Consider the following 15722-nt stretch of genomic DNA (forward strand, 5'->3'; position numbering starts at 1 on the left):
ATGACAAAATGGGTTAGCCCAACTCATGTTGGCTTGGCCTGTCAGTGGCCCGTCAAAAACAGGCTAGTAGGGTTGTCTTGTCTAACAGAAACGGTCCAATAATGATAACTCTCCCCCGTACAGGACGAGCTAATGTTTTTCTTTTCTATTTTTTTTTTCAAAATTTTTAAATTTGTTTATATATACATATAAATAAACATTAAAATCATATTTAATCATATAACTTTTAATTGATTAGTTAATATTTTTAATTAAATAAATTTAAAAAATTATTAATTTACATGTTAAATTACTCTATTATAATTAATAATTAGAACTTAATTTGTGAGTGCTAGTTATTTAAATTACAACACTATTATATATTTATACCTTTAAAAAAATAATATAAAAAATATTAATCATTTTAATTATTTTTTATTTTAATTTTTAATTTAAAAGAAAGGGCTAGGCCAGGCTGGCCGCATTGACTTATCAAAAACGGGCTGACGGGTTGAAATCTTCAACCCGACCCATTCCTTTTAACACAAGTTGACCCGATTGGGTCCATCCTGTTTTGTCACCCCTACTTCTAACACACATCTCCCACGTTGAGGTGAAACTAGACATTAATGGATGGTTCACTAACAATCCGATAGCGGGTAGAATGATATGTCTAACAAACACCAATCTCGTTAAAATAGACTCTAATTCATGGTTCTGATACAATATTAAATATAATAAAAATATGTATAGGATTAATCTGTGTAGAACATACACATAAGATAATGTATTTATAATAACATAATTAACATAAGGACTATGTTTCCCTAATTAATATAAAACACAACATATCTAACAAGTTCTATAACCTATGGTCGTGAGAAAATGTTCTTCCCAAAGGAACAGTCGTAATCTTATTTTTCAGTGGCTTTTAAGGAAACACATTGCATTAATAATTTTCAGTTTCTCAAGTGTTGTTAATTACCTTCTGCCTACGACTATTGCCTGAAATAGGGTGAAGATTAAGTTATTATAGTACTCTCTAGGTAGGCATCCAAAAAGTAATTATTTGTAATGCTCTCCCTCTTCCAGAATTATGTAACAAACATTTCTCATCCTATTTTAGATGTATCCTAAAGTTCTTCTGGTTCGTTATTTCATCTCTAGTTTCACACCTGGGCCAAATTTTCTTCTATATTGGACTCAATTGTATATTTTTTGGAACAGACATATTTGCAGTCAACGACTACTAGATTGGAGGAAATGAGAGTAAAAAGGAGAGATGCTGAACAGTGGATGTCTCATCGATTACTCCCTGACAGCCTGAGAGAAAGAATCAGACGACATGAGCAATACAAATGGCAAGAAACCAGAGGTGTTGATGAAGACAACTTGATCCGAGATCTTCCAAAGGATTTGAGAAGGGATATTAAGCGTCATTTTTGCTTGGCTTTGCTGATGAGGGTAAGTCTCTCCATATCTTGGTTTTCTTTTCATATCATGCTACTATTGTTCTTTTACAGTGACTGATAATTTTCTTTTTATTGAAAATGAAAATTTACTTGGTCTATTTTAGTACATCTATTGTTGCTTTTGGTTAGTGAAAACGTAATAGAATATCCAAAGATAGGAAGGTATGGTATTCTCAAATAAATATAACAGAAATACTGATTTGATAAAATTCTGAAGCTTTTGAACTTTGTTTCTAGGTAGATTAAATGAATAACATCCGGGTGCTTTACCATATATCTGTATACAAATTTCTCTCCTGTTCCTGGTATTTTGTTTGAATATGTGTTGTATGTACATCTAAACTTTGAAGATGTAGTTGATTTTCCATGTAATATTTTAGCAACAACTAAATCTTTCTTTTGCATGAACGGAAGGTGCCAATGTTTGAGAAAATGGATGAGCAATTCTGGATGCAATGTGTGACAAACTCCAGCCAGTGCTATACACAGAAGAAATCTGCATTGTCCGGGAAGGAGATCCTGTTGATGAGATGCTCTTCATAATGCGCGGCAAGCTATTGACTGTAACCAATAATGGTGGAAGAACAGGCTTCTTTAACTCTGAATACCTCAAGGCTGGTGACTTTTGTGGAGAGGAACTTCTCACATGGGCTTTAGATCCTCACTCCTCATCCAACCTTCCCATATCAACTAGGACTGTCCAAACTCTTTCAGAAGTGGAAGCATTTGCTCTAAAAGCCGATGACTTGAAGTTTGTTGCTTCACAGTTCTGGCGCCTTCTTAGTAAGCAGCTTCGTCACACTTTCAGGTTCTATTCACAACAATGGCGTACATGGGCTGCATGTTTCATACAAGCAGCGTGGAGGCGTTATAGTAAAAAGAAGCTGGAAGAATCTCTGAGAGAAGAAGAGAATCGTTTGCAAGATGCATTAGCCAAAGCAGGTGGTAGCTCACCTAGTCTAGGTGCCACAATATATGCTTCAAGGTTTGCAGCTAATGCACTCAGACTTTTACGTAGAAATAGCACAACAAAGACCAGGGTGCCAGAAAGAATATCACCCATGCTGCTGCAGAAGCCTGCTGAGCCTGATTTTACTTCTGAAGAACAATAGTTGTAGACGAATAAAGGTTGCGGATGCCTGGTTCTGCAAGACAAGAAAAAAGGATGAAAGTGAAGGAAATATTAACATGAAAATGACCTTTTTGATAGAGGGCCAAAATGGCATTTCGTTTATTTGTTTTATTTTGTAAGTTAGTGTAACATGTAATGTCTATAAAATATAAACTATGAAGTTGTATATCTATACATCATACATATAAATATACGATTGTTACAGAAGTCTTTTCATTCGTGAATGAAGCACAAAATGAACTATTTTTTCACATCCTGATTTCTTTATTTCTGCTTGCTGGATGATGGGAGGTGCCTGATATTTCAAATATGAAACGGGAAAATCTTCCATACAATAATTTTAATGTTGTCTCTACTGTGATACTTGCATTTGGAGAAGTTACTATTATTTTAAAAAATTATTGTTGGTGAATATTTCCCGACATGTTCTACTCATTTTTTTCCTAAGTAAATAAATGACAAATGGAAGAAGATTAATTGAATATGGCTAAGAAGAACAACCTCTCTGATTTTATGTAAGAGAATAATAAATGTCTATTACTACTGGTATTCTAGATGTTAATTAGACCAACAAGACCATAAACAACTTTTAATAAACTTGCAAACAAGTAAATAAGTTTGGTTAAACCTTCAGTTCAATACATTAACAACTACTTTTTTGTATTTGACCTTATCATGTGTACATATTACGGGTGGGCAAATAGAACTGAACTGCACTGTACTACTAAAATCTGTACTGAACTAAAAACTAATTTGTATAAACTGAACTGAGCTGTAAAACAGTTCAGACAAACTGAACTGAACTGTTTTTTGTTTTATCAAACTGGACTGAACTGAACTATACTAAATTGTACTAAACTACAATATAAACTAAACTGAACTACTAACTATACTAATTTTAAACTGAATTATGCTAATTTTAAACTGAATTGTACTAGTTTTTAAATTGAATTGTACTAGTTTTTAAACTGAATAGTATAACAATACATGTTCTTTTTAATTGAAATTTATTTTAATATTTATTTTATTTTATTCATAAGTGTCTTACAAATTAACTTTTTAATTATTTGATATTATTATTTTCTATTTTATTTATATTTCTTTTATTATTATATGTGTATGGAAATTATTTTATTATTTATTTTTTTTTTATTTTTTTTATTTTTTTTATTTTTTTATTTTTTATTTTTTTATTTATATTTATTTTTTCATGAATATTATTTTACTTTTATATTTATTTTTTAAATTTTTTATTTATATTTTTTTGTTTTATATGTGTATATAATTTATTTTATCTTTTTATCTACTTATTTTATTTTAAAATAATTTTTTATTTATCTTTATTTTATTCTATCGTAAAATTGTTTTATTAATCAATTATTTATTATTTATATTTTATTATGTAAAAATTAAACAAATATTTATTAATTATTATAATATAATAAAAGATGATGCTAGAAAAATTACTCTTGATATACGTTTGTTAAGTTTTTTGTCATTTGATATTTCTATAATATTAATTATTTTTGCTACATTACTATTTTTTTATGATATTTCATTATATATTCATTTAATAAAATTTAACGTTAAAAAATATATTTTATTTTTAGTATGTAAAATACTATCATTTAAAAATAATAATATTGATATTTATTTTAAAGTAAGTTGATTTTTAAAATAAATAATTATTTTAGTGTGTGTGCTTACACACATTTTAATATCATTAAAAGTTTTTTTAACATATTTTTACATATTTAATAATATGTTAAAGAATATAATATATTTAAAGTATTATTTTTTTATATAGTCTTTTTTTTATGATTTATATTACTTAATCATTTAATAAAATTAAATTTAAAAAAATATATTTTACTTTTATTACTTAAAATAATATTATTTAAAAAGTAATATATGTTTATTGATGAAAAAATATAAAAATTTGTGATAAAAAAATTGTCTTAAAAAATTCATTATTAATTTTTTATTTGAACGGTTTCTTTTATTAATATTTTATTATTAAATAATGTTTTCTTATCAAGACGGAGCAATTGAATGGGAACTAGAGAAAGAAAAGAGTAGATACATTTTTCACAGTTAACTGAACCGAAACTGTTATAAGTTCAGTTTTTAAAAACTATATACTGAACTTTTAGTAAAAGTGGATCAGTTTTTTTAAGTATAATATAGTATAGTTAACTATAGTACAGTACAAATCAGTTATTTTTGCCCAGCCCTAGTACATATGACTTATTTTAATAAAAAAAATAGGATTAAATTTGGATGTATTTAGTTATGTCCCTAATAAATTTGTATGGTCTATTAAGTACTAAAACTTTTATATTTTTCATTCCGTATTTGCCATTTAATGTTTTTGTTATGTGGATAATGTGGTTATCTTGTTTCTTCGTCTTATTTAGTTGTTGCCAACTGTTATTTTATAATTGGTTTAATACCTATTTTGATTCCTAAAGTTTACTAAATTTGTTCAAAGTGATTCTACATTTTTTTTTTCAGATGTTCATAGTTATTTCATATTTTGTACAAACGGTTCAATTTCGTCTTTTTTGCTTACGGCGTTAAAAACAATAACGATATAATTGTCTCCTAACAAAACTGAATAAGTTGTCTAATTATTGATTGTGTGACACGTTGAGGTCAATTGACTTGACAATGTATGTGAAATGTTAAAAGTTGAAGTGATTGGGTAAGACGAAAGAGTTAGGGTTTGTGCAAGTTCTTCCCTGAATTGACCAAGTGGTTGTGGCGAGATAAAAATGACTTCTTCCCAAGATTGCTTTTCTCAATACATGGGACAAAAGAATTTCGCATTCCTCACATGGTGGTGGTTGGTGGGAAGGTGGGATAATCCCTATTTGCAATTGTGGTGATATTGCTATAAAAGACAAACATGGTGGATTGATGGTGCGATTTGGGTTTTTGCATATTAGGAGTTTTCTTATTTGGGATTTTAGGTTTTCTGATTTAGGATTTTGGGGTTTTTTTATTTGGGATTTTAGGTTTTTCTGATTTGGGGGTTTTCTGTTGTGGCTTGGTTGTTGTTCGCGAGAAGAGGATGATTGCGATTAGGGTTTCGCATTCTCAATTTGGGGTTTTGTGGTGGTTTCTTGCAAGTGGAATCGTAAGCATGGAGGTTTGAACAAATGTTTCTCTCGTTCTTGCAAATCTTGAGGAAAAGGGAATTTGCAATGGTTGTTCTAGAACGAGGTTACTGGTGGCTGTGATTTGAGTATGGTTTACTGTTTCAGATTCGTGGTTGCATGAGAGAAAGGAACGAGGAAGCTTTTACGGTGGCTGACGTGGTGGTGGCCCAAGGAAGATGATGATTGCTGCATTGGTGGTGGGGGTCCGAACGAAGAGGATGAGAATTGATTAAGAATAAAATAAAATAAAATAAAAAGAAAATATAAAAAGTGAAAGAAAAACTTTTAATATTGCCACATCAATTGATATCAACGTGCCACACAATCAATAACTGTCACACAATCAATAACTGGATAACTTATTTAGTTTTGGCCAGAGACAATTATATAGTTAGCTTTTTTAACGCCATAACCAAATAGAACTAACTTGAACGTTTTTACAAAATATGGACATCGGACAAAAAAAGATAGGACCACTTTAAACAAACCTACCAAACCTAAGAATCAAAATAGGTATTAAACCTTTATAATTTTATAATCACCACTTATGTTTTCTTTATTTTAAATTCTACAATTTTCTCCTCTTTTTTTCCCTTATTTTAACCTATCTTCAATAACCTTCTCTAGCAACATTCCACTGAACTTTTTATTTAAATCTTAACTTCAACTCGTCAACTTCTCCTACAATTGACTATGTGGGAACGCTCCAAAATCTACACTATTTGGTTGGAGGCAACTTCATTCACTGAATCTTACCTTCGATTATTACAATTGTTCATCTTTGGTGCAAATGCAAAAGATAATACTTTCAATGGGTTTCTTCCTCCCATAATGAGAATTATGCCAAAAATTAATCCCCACCTTCATGTTTTATAAGATTGGTTTGGTGGTAAAATTGGAAAGGAGAAGAAAGATGGTGTAGGTTCAACTCCCTCCATTAATAATTTAGAGATATAAAATTGATTTGAAGGGTCTCAACTAACAAAATACTAATAATTAATATTATTGATAAAAAAAAGCACTTAGAACAATAAACTTCTTTACCCGTTAGTGGTCGTAAATTTTTTCAGTTAAAATTAGGTAAAAAAATTAATTATGAGATTATGAAATATTAAGATTATAAATTATAAATTATAAATTATATAATATAAAATTTTAAAAATTTAAAATTGTAATATAACCATAAACGACATAACAAGATAATAATAGTCATGTCGTCAAATGATAGAAATTTAATTGAAAAAATAAAATCCTTAAATTCTCATGGGATCACGAAAATTTAAGAAGAACTCAACTTAATATAACCAAATTTATTAAGAACTTAAATCTTAATTAAGTCTAAAAAATAGTTTTAACTTTGCACAAATTAAAATTTACCCTTACATACATGATATTAAATTTAAAATTTTCCAAACATAACACTCAAAACAATTAAATATAACCTTGAATCATTTAAACATAAGCTATATAAGTTATAACTGTATAAATAATCATTTTTAGATTTAAATTATATAATTTAATTATCTATATAAGACATTTTATTTAAATTATTGTATGTTATGAATTACTATTCAATTCTTGAATTTCAATTTATTTATACAAAATTTAACGTAGACAATTTCGTTAAAAACAAAGTTATATACACACCAATAGTCCACTCTTAGAACAAAAACTTTCACCGTTTTTCTCTTACCACTCAGATATTACACACTCCATTCAAAATACCATATGAGACAAGTTTGTAGAAATAAATAATAACATAAATATATAAAAACCAACCATTTATATAAAAAAAATATGAAAAAAATAGGTAAGTTGCGTAAAAAAAGTAACTAAAACCTCACAAATAAAAAAAGAAACCATGATTACATAAATATAAACATAATAGTTAAGGAACAAATTGTAATTATGACATTTTTTAATTTATATATTAATCAGTGAAACAAAATTAATTTTATTATATAACCTTTCAAACATAGCATTCAAAAATATAAAAACATAATATTAAAAATATTTAAACAAAATATAATTTTAAGATGTTTAGATATAAGTCATATTTAAATAATATTATAATTATATTTTGTGACATTAATCTTAATTTAAATTATAAAAAATAATGCTTACCAAAATAATAAGAAATAGAAAAGTGTCTTTAGTAAGAGATCATATAGTAATCCTGAATAAGATGGAACTTCTTCCTCTATTTCCATAATTTCAATTTATACATTCATAAAATTTTGTATCTTAAGATTACATAATTCAAAATATAAATTTGATATTATGAAATATAAAATATGAAATATATTTATATTTGGAATTATACGCTCAAAAAAATGTATGGCTATAAGTACAAAAAATTTATGGCATATAGAATCTCTTCTTCAAAGTCTCCATTATCTAAAAGTTCTAATTTTATTCTCTTTGTATTTAAGAATATTTTTGGAAATATTCTAAAATATATCATTTAAAAATAAATTTTATATTTTGAATTATACAATATGAAATATAAAATAAAAAATATATTCTGAATTATACAATTTGAAATACAAATTTCTCATTTTGTATTGTATAATTAAAAAAAAAATAGTGTGGAGAGAAAGTTGTGCAAGTGGGACAAGAGTGGGAAAAGAGGGGTTATGGCTAACCATGAGTTGAGCTTGGATTGAAAAATTTTCTGTCTTTTTAAATGTGGGATAAATTAAATTTGACTCACTTAATTCAAGGTTAAACCGGTTTGTGCTGGGTTGAATCATTCATAACTCACTTGCAACACTTTATTAGTGTTTTCTACCATTCTTTATAGGTTTTTAACTATAATTATTTATTAGTTATGATTATATTAGAATGTTCTTTAGTTTGAATAGTTTGGATGTTTAATTTATTATTTCTTTGCAAGTTATTTGCATTGATACTTTAATTTTTAACTACTATCTTTATAATAAAGGTTAAATATGTTTTTGATCTCTTAACTTTTAGTGAAAATTAAAATTAGTCTCTCTTTGAAACTTTGATCCAATTTAGTTCTTCAACTTTAGAAATGTGTTAATTTTGTCTTTTTAACCAAATTTTGTTAAGTTTATTTGATGTTTACAACATATTAACGTATTTCATAATAGTATTCGAGTTGTTTACAATATTTGACACATTTTTTCTTCAAATGTTAGTTAAAAATGTGTTTAAAACCTTAAATAAATTTAACAAAATTTGGTTAAAAGGACTAAATTCACATAGTTTCAAAGATAAAAGATTAAATTAGTCTAAAAAATTTTAAGAGGACTAATTCTAATTTGACAGTTAAGAAACCAAAAACATATTTAACTCTTTTAATAATGTAACGAATTAGATGAACACTTTGACTCCACTACTATAAAAAAAAAAAATGAATTCAATCCACTTATAATGACTAAGGTGGAAAAAAAAAATCATCCCTGTGAATATTGTTCAAACTTGTCTACTTTTGACAGAAAATCCTCACATTGACTAGGTATACGTATGGATATTGGTAATACCTAAATTTTTCAATTAGATATGCGGACAAAGACAGGGATGTATATATCCAATTATAACTTTTTTCTTTTTCTTTTAGCTACACACTTTTTCTATGAAATTAATTTATATCTTCAAGATATTTTCTCTTTTATCAAAATCTTTGTATAGTTATATTAAGAGATATAAATAAAACAAATATTTTTTATGTGTCATATTTGAATATTTTTATTTATTATTTTTTCACATGAGAATATTTAATTCTCTTAGTAAGTGTTCAATAGCACAAACTCTTCATTTATTAGGTAATGCAAAATTTATCTTATTTACACTTTTATTCTTAATTTTTTGTTTTATTTGTAGAAATCTTTAAGTTAAACCAATTTTCATTATTTATCAACAAATCGATTAGTTTGATATTGAAATGTTTTCTTAGATATTTAAGATATTTTTCATCTTATTATGTCTTTTACATATTTGTTTTTCTTTGTACAATTTCACGTGTGGTTATCAAATTGTTTATAAGATACACATATAATTATTTTTATATCTTTTTTATATTTTTTGTTATTTATTCTTATAATGTAGAATACTGATTTTATATTTTTTTTATATAATTATTTTTATTTTCTAATTCATTATCATAAGTGTAATTATATCAATATAATTGTATAAAAAAATTCATTTATTATAATATAATAATTTAATATCATTGTTATGAATTTTATTTATCATCCTTCATCATATATTAAAGTCAAAGGATAAAAAATTTATATTAAATTTTAATTATTATTAGTTTAATATTTTGTTCTTTTGTATAATTTCATAACGGTGTATTCTAATTATACTAATTAGATTTGGGTATGGAAATGAATTTTTTCTTTGGATATGAATATGTAATAATAAAATTCGTTCTTACTAAGTCTTATCATCATCCCTAATTGTATTACCATAAATATATAAAATAAATTACAAAAACAAAACATTCGAAAGTGAATCATCCCACCGTCCTTGTGACAATGTTAGACTTGATGGACACCATAAGAGGAAGAAAGGAGAAAGGATACGGGAGAATAGAAGTCAACAAAATAGTAGGACTGGACAAAAATAATCACTGTTTAATGTTTGATTTAGCAACACCCAATTTCAGTGTGACTAAATAATATAGTTTTGATGAAATTTATTTTATTTTATGTTATTTTAATTTTATTTTATGATTATTTTATTTTTGTTATTTTAAGTTATTTTATTTGAGTCTATTTTAATATATTGTATTTTATTTTATTTATTTTAATTTTATTTCGATTATTTTTTTTATTTATTTAGAGTTATTTCATTATGTTAGTCTATTTTTTTTACGTCAATTTATTTTGTTTTTGTCTTCTTTTACTTTAATTTATTTGTCAAATGTTAAAACTAGACAAAAAGAAACAAAAAATGAAAAAAGGTCAACTTTCTATGCTTTCTTTTTCCACGCCATCTCCCATGGTGAAATCTTCTGATCCCCATGCTGCACCTACACTGTCTTAGGTGAGCAGAACAAGAGTCTGTGGCAGGAAGCAACCATGGGAGAGGCCAGGCTTTTGACTCTAAGCGGGATCTGAAGCGTGAAGAAGGGAAAGGGGAATCTCGACTCTTCTCACCTTCAAAACCAACCACTATCTGTCCAGCTCCGGGTCATCACTGGTAACCTAGAGAAAACACTCAGCCTTAGTACAGGAGCTAAAAAAACTTTCATTTCTTTCAACTCCATCCTCTTATCCTCGTTGCCATCCGGTAACCCTTGTTCACGTTCACTATAATTGTCTGGCACCTGCAACAACATTGGGAACGAAGGGAAAATTGAATCCAGTAAAGAAAAGGAGACTAAAACAAAAAGGAAAGTTTTATCTTATCTTGAAGCTGCGATTTTGCTCATGCTCGTTTATATGCTCTATATATGTTTGCCTTATGCCTGCTGAAAGATGAATGAAATTGTGTTCAATCAATGCATACAGTTGTGTTTGCTTTCCTCTGTTAACGGCTGTTAATCAAAACTGCACCCAATACGTAGTTTCAACAAAATTCATCAAATACAAATGACAATAGAAGATGGGTATACACTCCCCCAACGTCAAGACTTTAATCTCCTCTACTTGCACCTAGAAAACACTAAAAAATACAGGAACAGCATCTAGAAAACACTAAAAAATACAAAAGCAGTACCTAGAAAACACTAAAAATACAGAAGTAGAATCAACTTTCTCCTTTCATAGCAGTTCTCATGAAAAACACAAAATAGAAGTAATTTTGTTCTTCCCAGCAAAACATTCGTCGTAAGTTCGAAGCCTGCCTTTTGGAACAACTCTCTCTATCCTCTGCTATATCCATTGCATTCAAACAAAGGGGCGAGATTAGCCACTGTCCCTATGGACTTGATCTTCCACTTTTCCTTCTAATACCGGCACAGTACCCTTTAACCACAAATCCGCAAAAGCCACTTTCCTGCAAAGACAACACAGCACAATTCACACAACAAGGTCACACCCACCGAAACCAATTTCTCCGTCACGCACGTCCCAGAAATCTATCCCCTCATCCAATCTTCAACCGTCATTCACCTAACAGCTTCCTTTCATCTGCAAGAGACAAGAAACCCATTCCTTCATCACAACCGGACCCATTACAGTGAGAAGATGAAGAAGAGAACCTAGGTATGTTTCGCAAGGGTTGTTGGCGATGGCAGCCGCGAAAAGAAGAGGGAAAGGACTTCCTCTGTTTGCAAGCGAGGAGGGAAGGAGGATGTTGACGTGGTGACCGGAGGCATCTCTGGCGACGACCGGTGACGCTAGCGGAGCCCTGGCCGGCGCGGTGGTCGAGCTCGCCCAAGAGGCGATTCACGAAAGAGAAGACGGTCTCTCTTGCGCGCGAGAAGAAGAGGAAGAGAGGAACCGGATTCCGGGGCCGGCGACGATCCTGACGGCGAGCGGCGGTGCTAGCGACGCCCTGGGTCGCGTCTCGCAGTGGCCGGTTTGGCGGAGGCAGCCGTATGCGCGCGAAGAAACGGAGAAGAAGGAGAGAACGTCCCGCGCGCGAAGAGGAAGAGGAAAGATTTGACGGCGGCCCCGGTGGCGCCTGGTCGCGGGTGACGCTTTGGATTGAGCGGGGGTCCGTCACGGTGCCCGGCAGTTTGAACGGAGACTGAGGCAGAGTGGGTGGTGAGTGCCTCTAGGGTTTCTCGTTCAAGGAGAGGAACTCGAGCCTCTGGGTGCGTTGGAAATGAGTTAGGATGTGAGTTAGGATGTGAGAACCCTAGGGTTTTCCAGATCCGAGAAGTGAAAAGGGCCTTGGGCCTTCTGATCCAAAAAAAAATAAATAAAAATAAAACCTTTTTTCTCCTACGCGCACCCTTCATTTCTCACCTTTACACCCCTACGTCCATTCCTTCTCTTGGGCTCAGGCCCGTTCTGTTCCCAAAAACAAAAAAAAAAGGAATTTCTTCCCTGCGCCCCCTTATTCTCATTTTCACACCACTCTCCGTCTGGGCTTTGGCCCAGTTCGTTTTTTTGGCACCCGTTTCTTATTTAGCGCCTCCGCACCTTTTTTTTTTATTATTTTATTTACTTATTATTTTACTTTTATTTTATCTTATTCTTTTACTTTTTGCTTTATTTTCATTATTTATTTATTTATTCTTTTATTTTTATTTTTATTTTTATTTTTATGTTTTTTCTCTCTCTCTTTTGTTTCCATTTAAATATTCATCTAAAAAATATTAAAAATGTTTTTAAGGTTTAGGCACATGTGTGATTGCACGTATCGTTCTTGTGCTAAAACCTTTTCTTTTCCTTTTCTAAAAAAAAAATAATAAAATATATTTTAAAGGTTTAGGCACATGTGTGATCGCACGCATGTGCTAAAACCTTTTCTTCATTTTAAAGGTTAGGCATATGTGTGATTGCACGCATCTTCCTTGTGCTAAAAATCTCTTCTCTTTCACTTCCCAAAAAAAAATCCAAATTTATCCATAATCAATATCTCAAACAAATCTCTCAAACAATTCCTCAAACAAAATTTTCAAGCAGTTTCCAAAAGAACTACGTAACCCTGATTTCTGATTCTGAATGAGAATACGTAGGAGCAATGTCAATGCTTGTCGGGCCCAAAAAACTAAAATATATTTTTTGTTTCTTTAGAGTTTTATTTTAGGGGATAATTAAACATTTTGAAAACCACATCATATTCGCGTATTTAGTTAAAAGTACTGCCTTAGAGCAGGCGTTGTAGGGTGCTAATACCTTTCCTACACGTAACCGACTCCCGAACCTAGAATCTGGTTTTTCCTAGACCATGCCCTATCATTTTATGGTTTTTCCGTAGTTTTTCAGAATAAACTATGGTGGCGACTCCAAATCTCTTTTTTCTAAAACCGTTCCTTTTTTGGATCGTCGTCCTGTCGCGATTCTGATTGCGACAAGGTTAGAGAAGATAAAGTCATAAACTTGTATTGTTTCTCTTGATTTTGTGTCTTGTTGAATTTCAATCAAATACATTATTGTATATAATTTTATATTTATAGAAGACAAGATGAGTAATAAAATTTATAAAATTAAAAATTTATCTGTTTATTTTGATATTGTCTATCTAGTCTATCAATACACCAAAATATGGACCATACTCATTTGGATGTTAATATTTTTAAAAAATTATAAAAATAAACAATAACTAAAAAGATTAATTTTTTTATATTATATTTTTCTATAACCAATTTCGTCGGAATTGGTAAATAAAAGTGAAGAGGAAATAATAAAACGTAAATTAAACTTCATATAAATTTATTATTTTTAAGAAAAAAGTTTTTAATATTTTTTTTCCTTTTCTTTTGCTTTCCTGTATGCGTTTATTTTATTATTATTATTTTTGATTTTATTTTATTGTGTTTTATTTTTATTTACATATTTTTGTTTTTGTTTTAATTTTTATTTTTGAACTTCCTTTTTTCAATTTTAATTATCACTAATTTCTCTTTTAATTTGTTTTTTTAATAAAAAAAGATTTTAAAATATTAGATAAAAACGTGCATAATAGTTTTGCTTTAAAGAAAAAAAGAAAAAAAAAAGAGAAAAAAGTAAATTGAAAATGGAAAAATTTTTAGCAGTAGGTTTGGCTGAAAGAAGGAAGTATGTTGAGAGAGATCACTCTTTCTCTTTTTTTTTTTTAATACTCGCAGCCCATTTACAGAGGCCAGAAGAAAATTACTAAGAATACTGACGAGTATTTGACCATCAAGAAAGTGGATAAGTCGCATGAACCTGAAGTCCTAGAAGAGGTAGTTATTAAAACTGATTTAGTGAGCTTTACAGTGTATCTTTTTTTTTCAATACTAATCTAATATTTTAAAATCTTTTTTTATTAAAAAAACAAATAAAAAGAGAAATTAGTGATAATTAAAATTAAAAAAAAGGAAGTTCAAAAATAAAAATTAAAACAAAATTGAAAATAAGTAAATAATAATAAAACACAATAAAATAAAATTAAAACGTGCATAATACTTTTGCTTTAAAGAAAAAAAGAAAAAAAAAAGAGAAAAGGAAATTGAACATGGAAAAATTTTTTGCAGTAGGTTTGGCTGAAAAATGGAAAAAGACAAAAGAGAAGGAAGTATGTTGAGAGAGAGCGAGCAAAACGGTTGAGGATTTGTTTTGAAAAAATTATACACACCTCATTACCACAGCAAAAGGGGCACTGAACAGAAGAGAGTGAAATGACTTACAGCAAGTGCTGCACAAAAACCTTGCTGCCCTCCTTTACTACACTAGGTTTTCTTGTTTCATTTTCTCCGTTTCTCTGACAGTGCCTCCTCCACACCACCATTGATGAAAAATCTGAGAAAGATGAGCCAGTACTGCATGTACGAAACTATTGGTCTCGGCGGATACTCAATAAGTTCTTTTCTCTTTATTCTATTTTTCACTTTCTTTCTAGAGCTCTTATAGGTAATGTAACTCAGTGATCACTCTTTCTCTTTTTTTTAATACTCCCAGACCATTTGCAAAGGCCAGAAGAAAATTACTAAGAATACTGACGAGTATTTGGCCATCAAGAAAGTGGATAAGTCGCAGGAACCTGAGGTCCTAGAAGAGGTAGTTATTAAAACTGATTTAGTGAGCTTCACTGTGTTTCTTTTTTTTTTCAATACTAATCTAATATTTTAAAATCTTTTATTATTAAAAAAACAAATAAAAAAGAGAAATTAGTGAGAATTAAAATTAAAAAAAAGGAAGTTCAAAAATAAAAATTAAAACAAAAACGAAAATAAGTAAATAAGAATAAAACACAATAAAATAAAATTAAAACGTGCATAATACTTTTGCTTTAAAGTAAAAAAGAAAAAAAAAAGAGAAAAGGAAATTGAACATGGAAATTTTTTTTGCAGTAGGTTTGGTGAAAAATGGAAAAAGACAAAAGAGAAGGAAGTATGCTGAGAGAGAGCGAGAAAAACGGTTGAGGATT

General features: G+C 29.3%; 1 protein-coding gene across 1 annotated transcript; it reads left to right on the forward strand.

The window, feature by feature from the left end:
- The first annotated feature begins 1105 nt into the window (after window positions 1–1105).
- On the forward strand, window positions 1106–2604 carry LOC124843388 (cyclic nucleotide-gated ion channel 1-like). Its single transcript, XM_088107810.1, is given in 4 exon segments — window positions 1106–1126; window positions 1207–1443; window positions 1866–1893; window positions 1896–2604. Coding segments are annotated over 4 exon segments (954 nt in total). The 3' UTR covers window positions 2564–2604.
- Window positions 2605–15722: the final 13118 nt, after the last annotated feature.

Source organism: Vigna umbellata, chromosome 2 (genome assembly GCF_029865625.1).
Source record: "Vigna umbellata cultivar VRB3 chromosome 2, Vumbellata_1.0, whole genome shotgun sequence".
Classification (NCBI taxonomy): Eukaryota; Viridiplantae; Streptophyta; class Magnoliopsida; order Fabales; family Fabaceae; genus Vigna; species Vigna umbellata.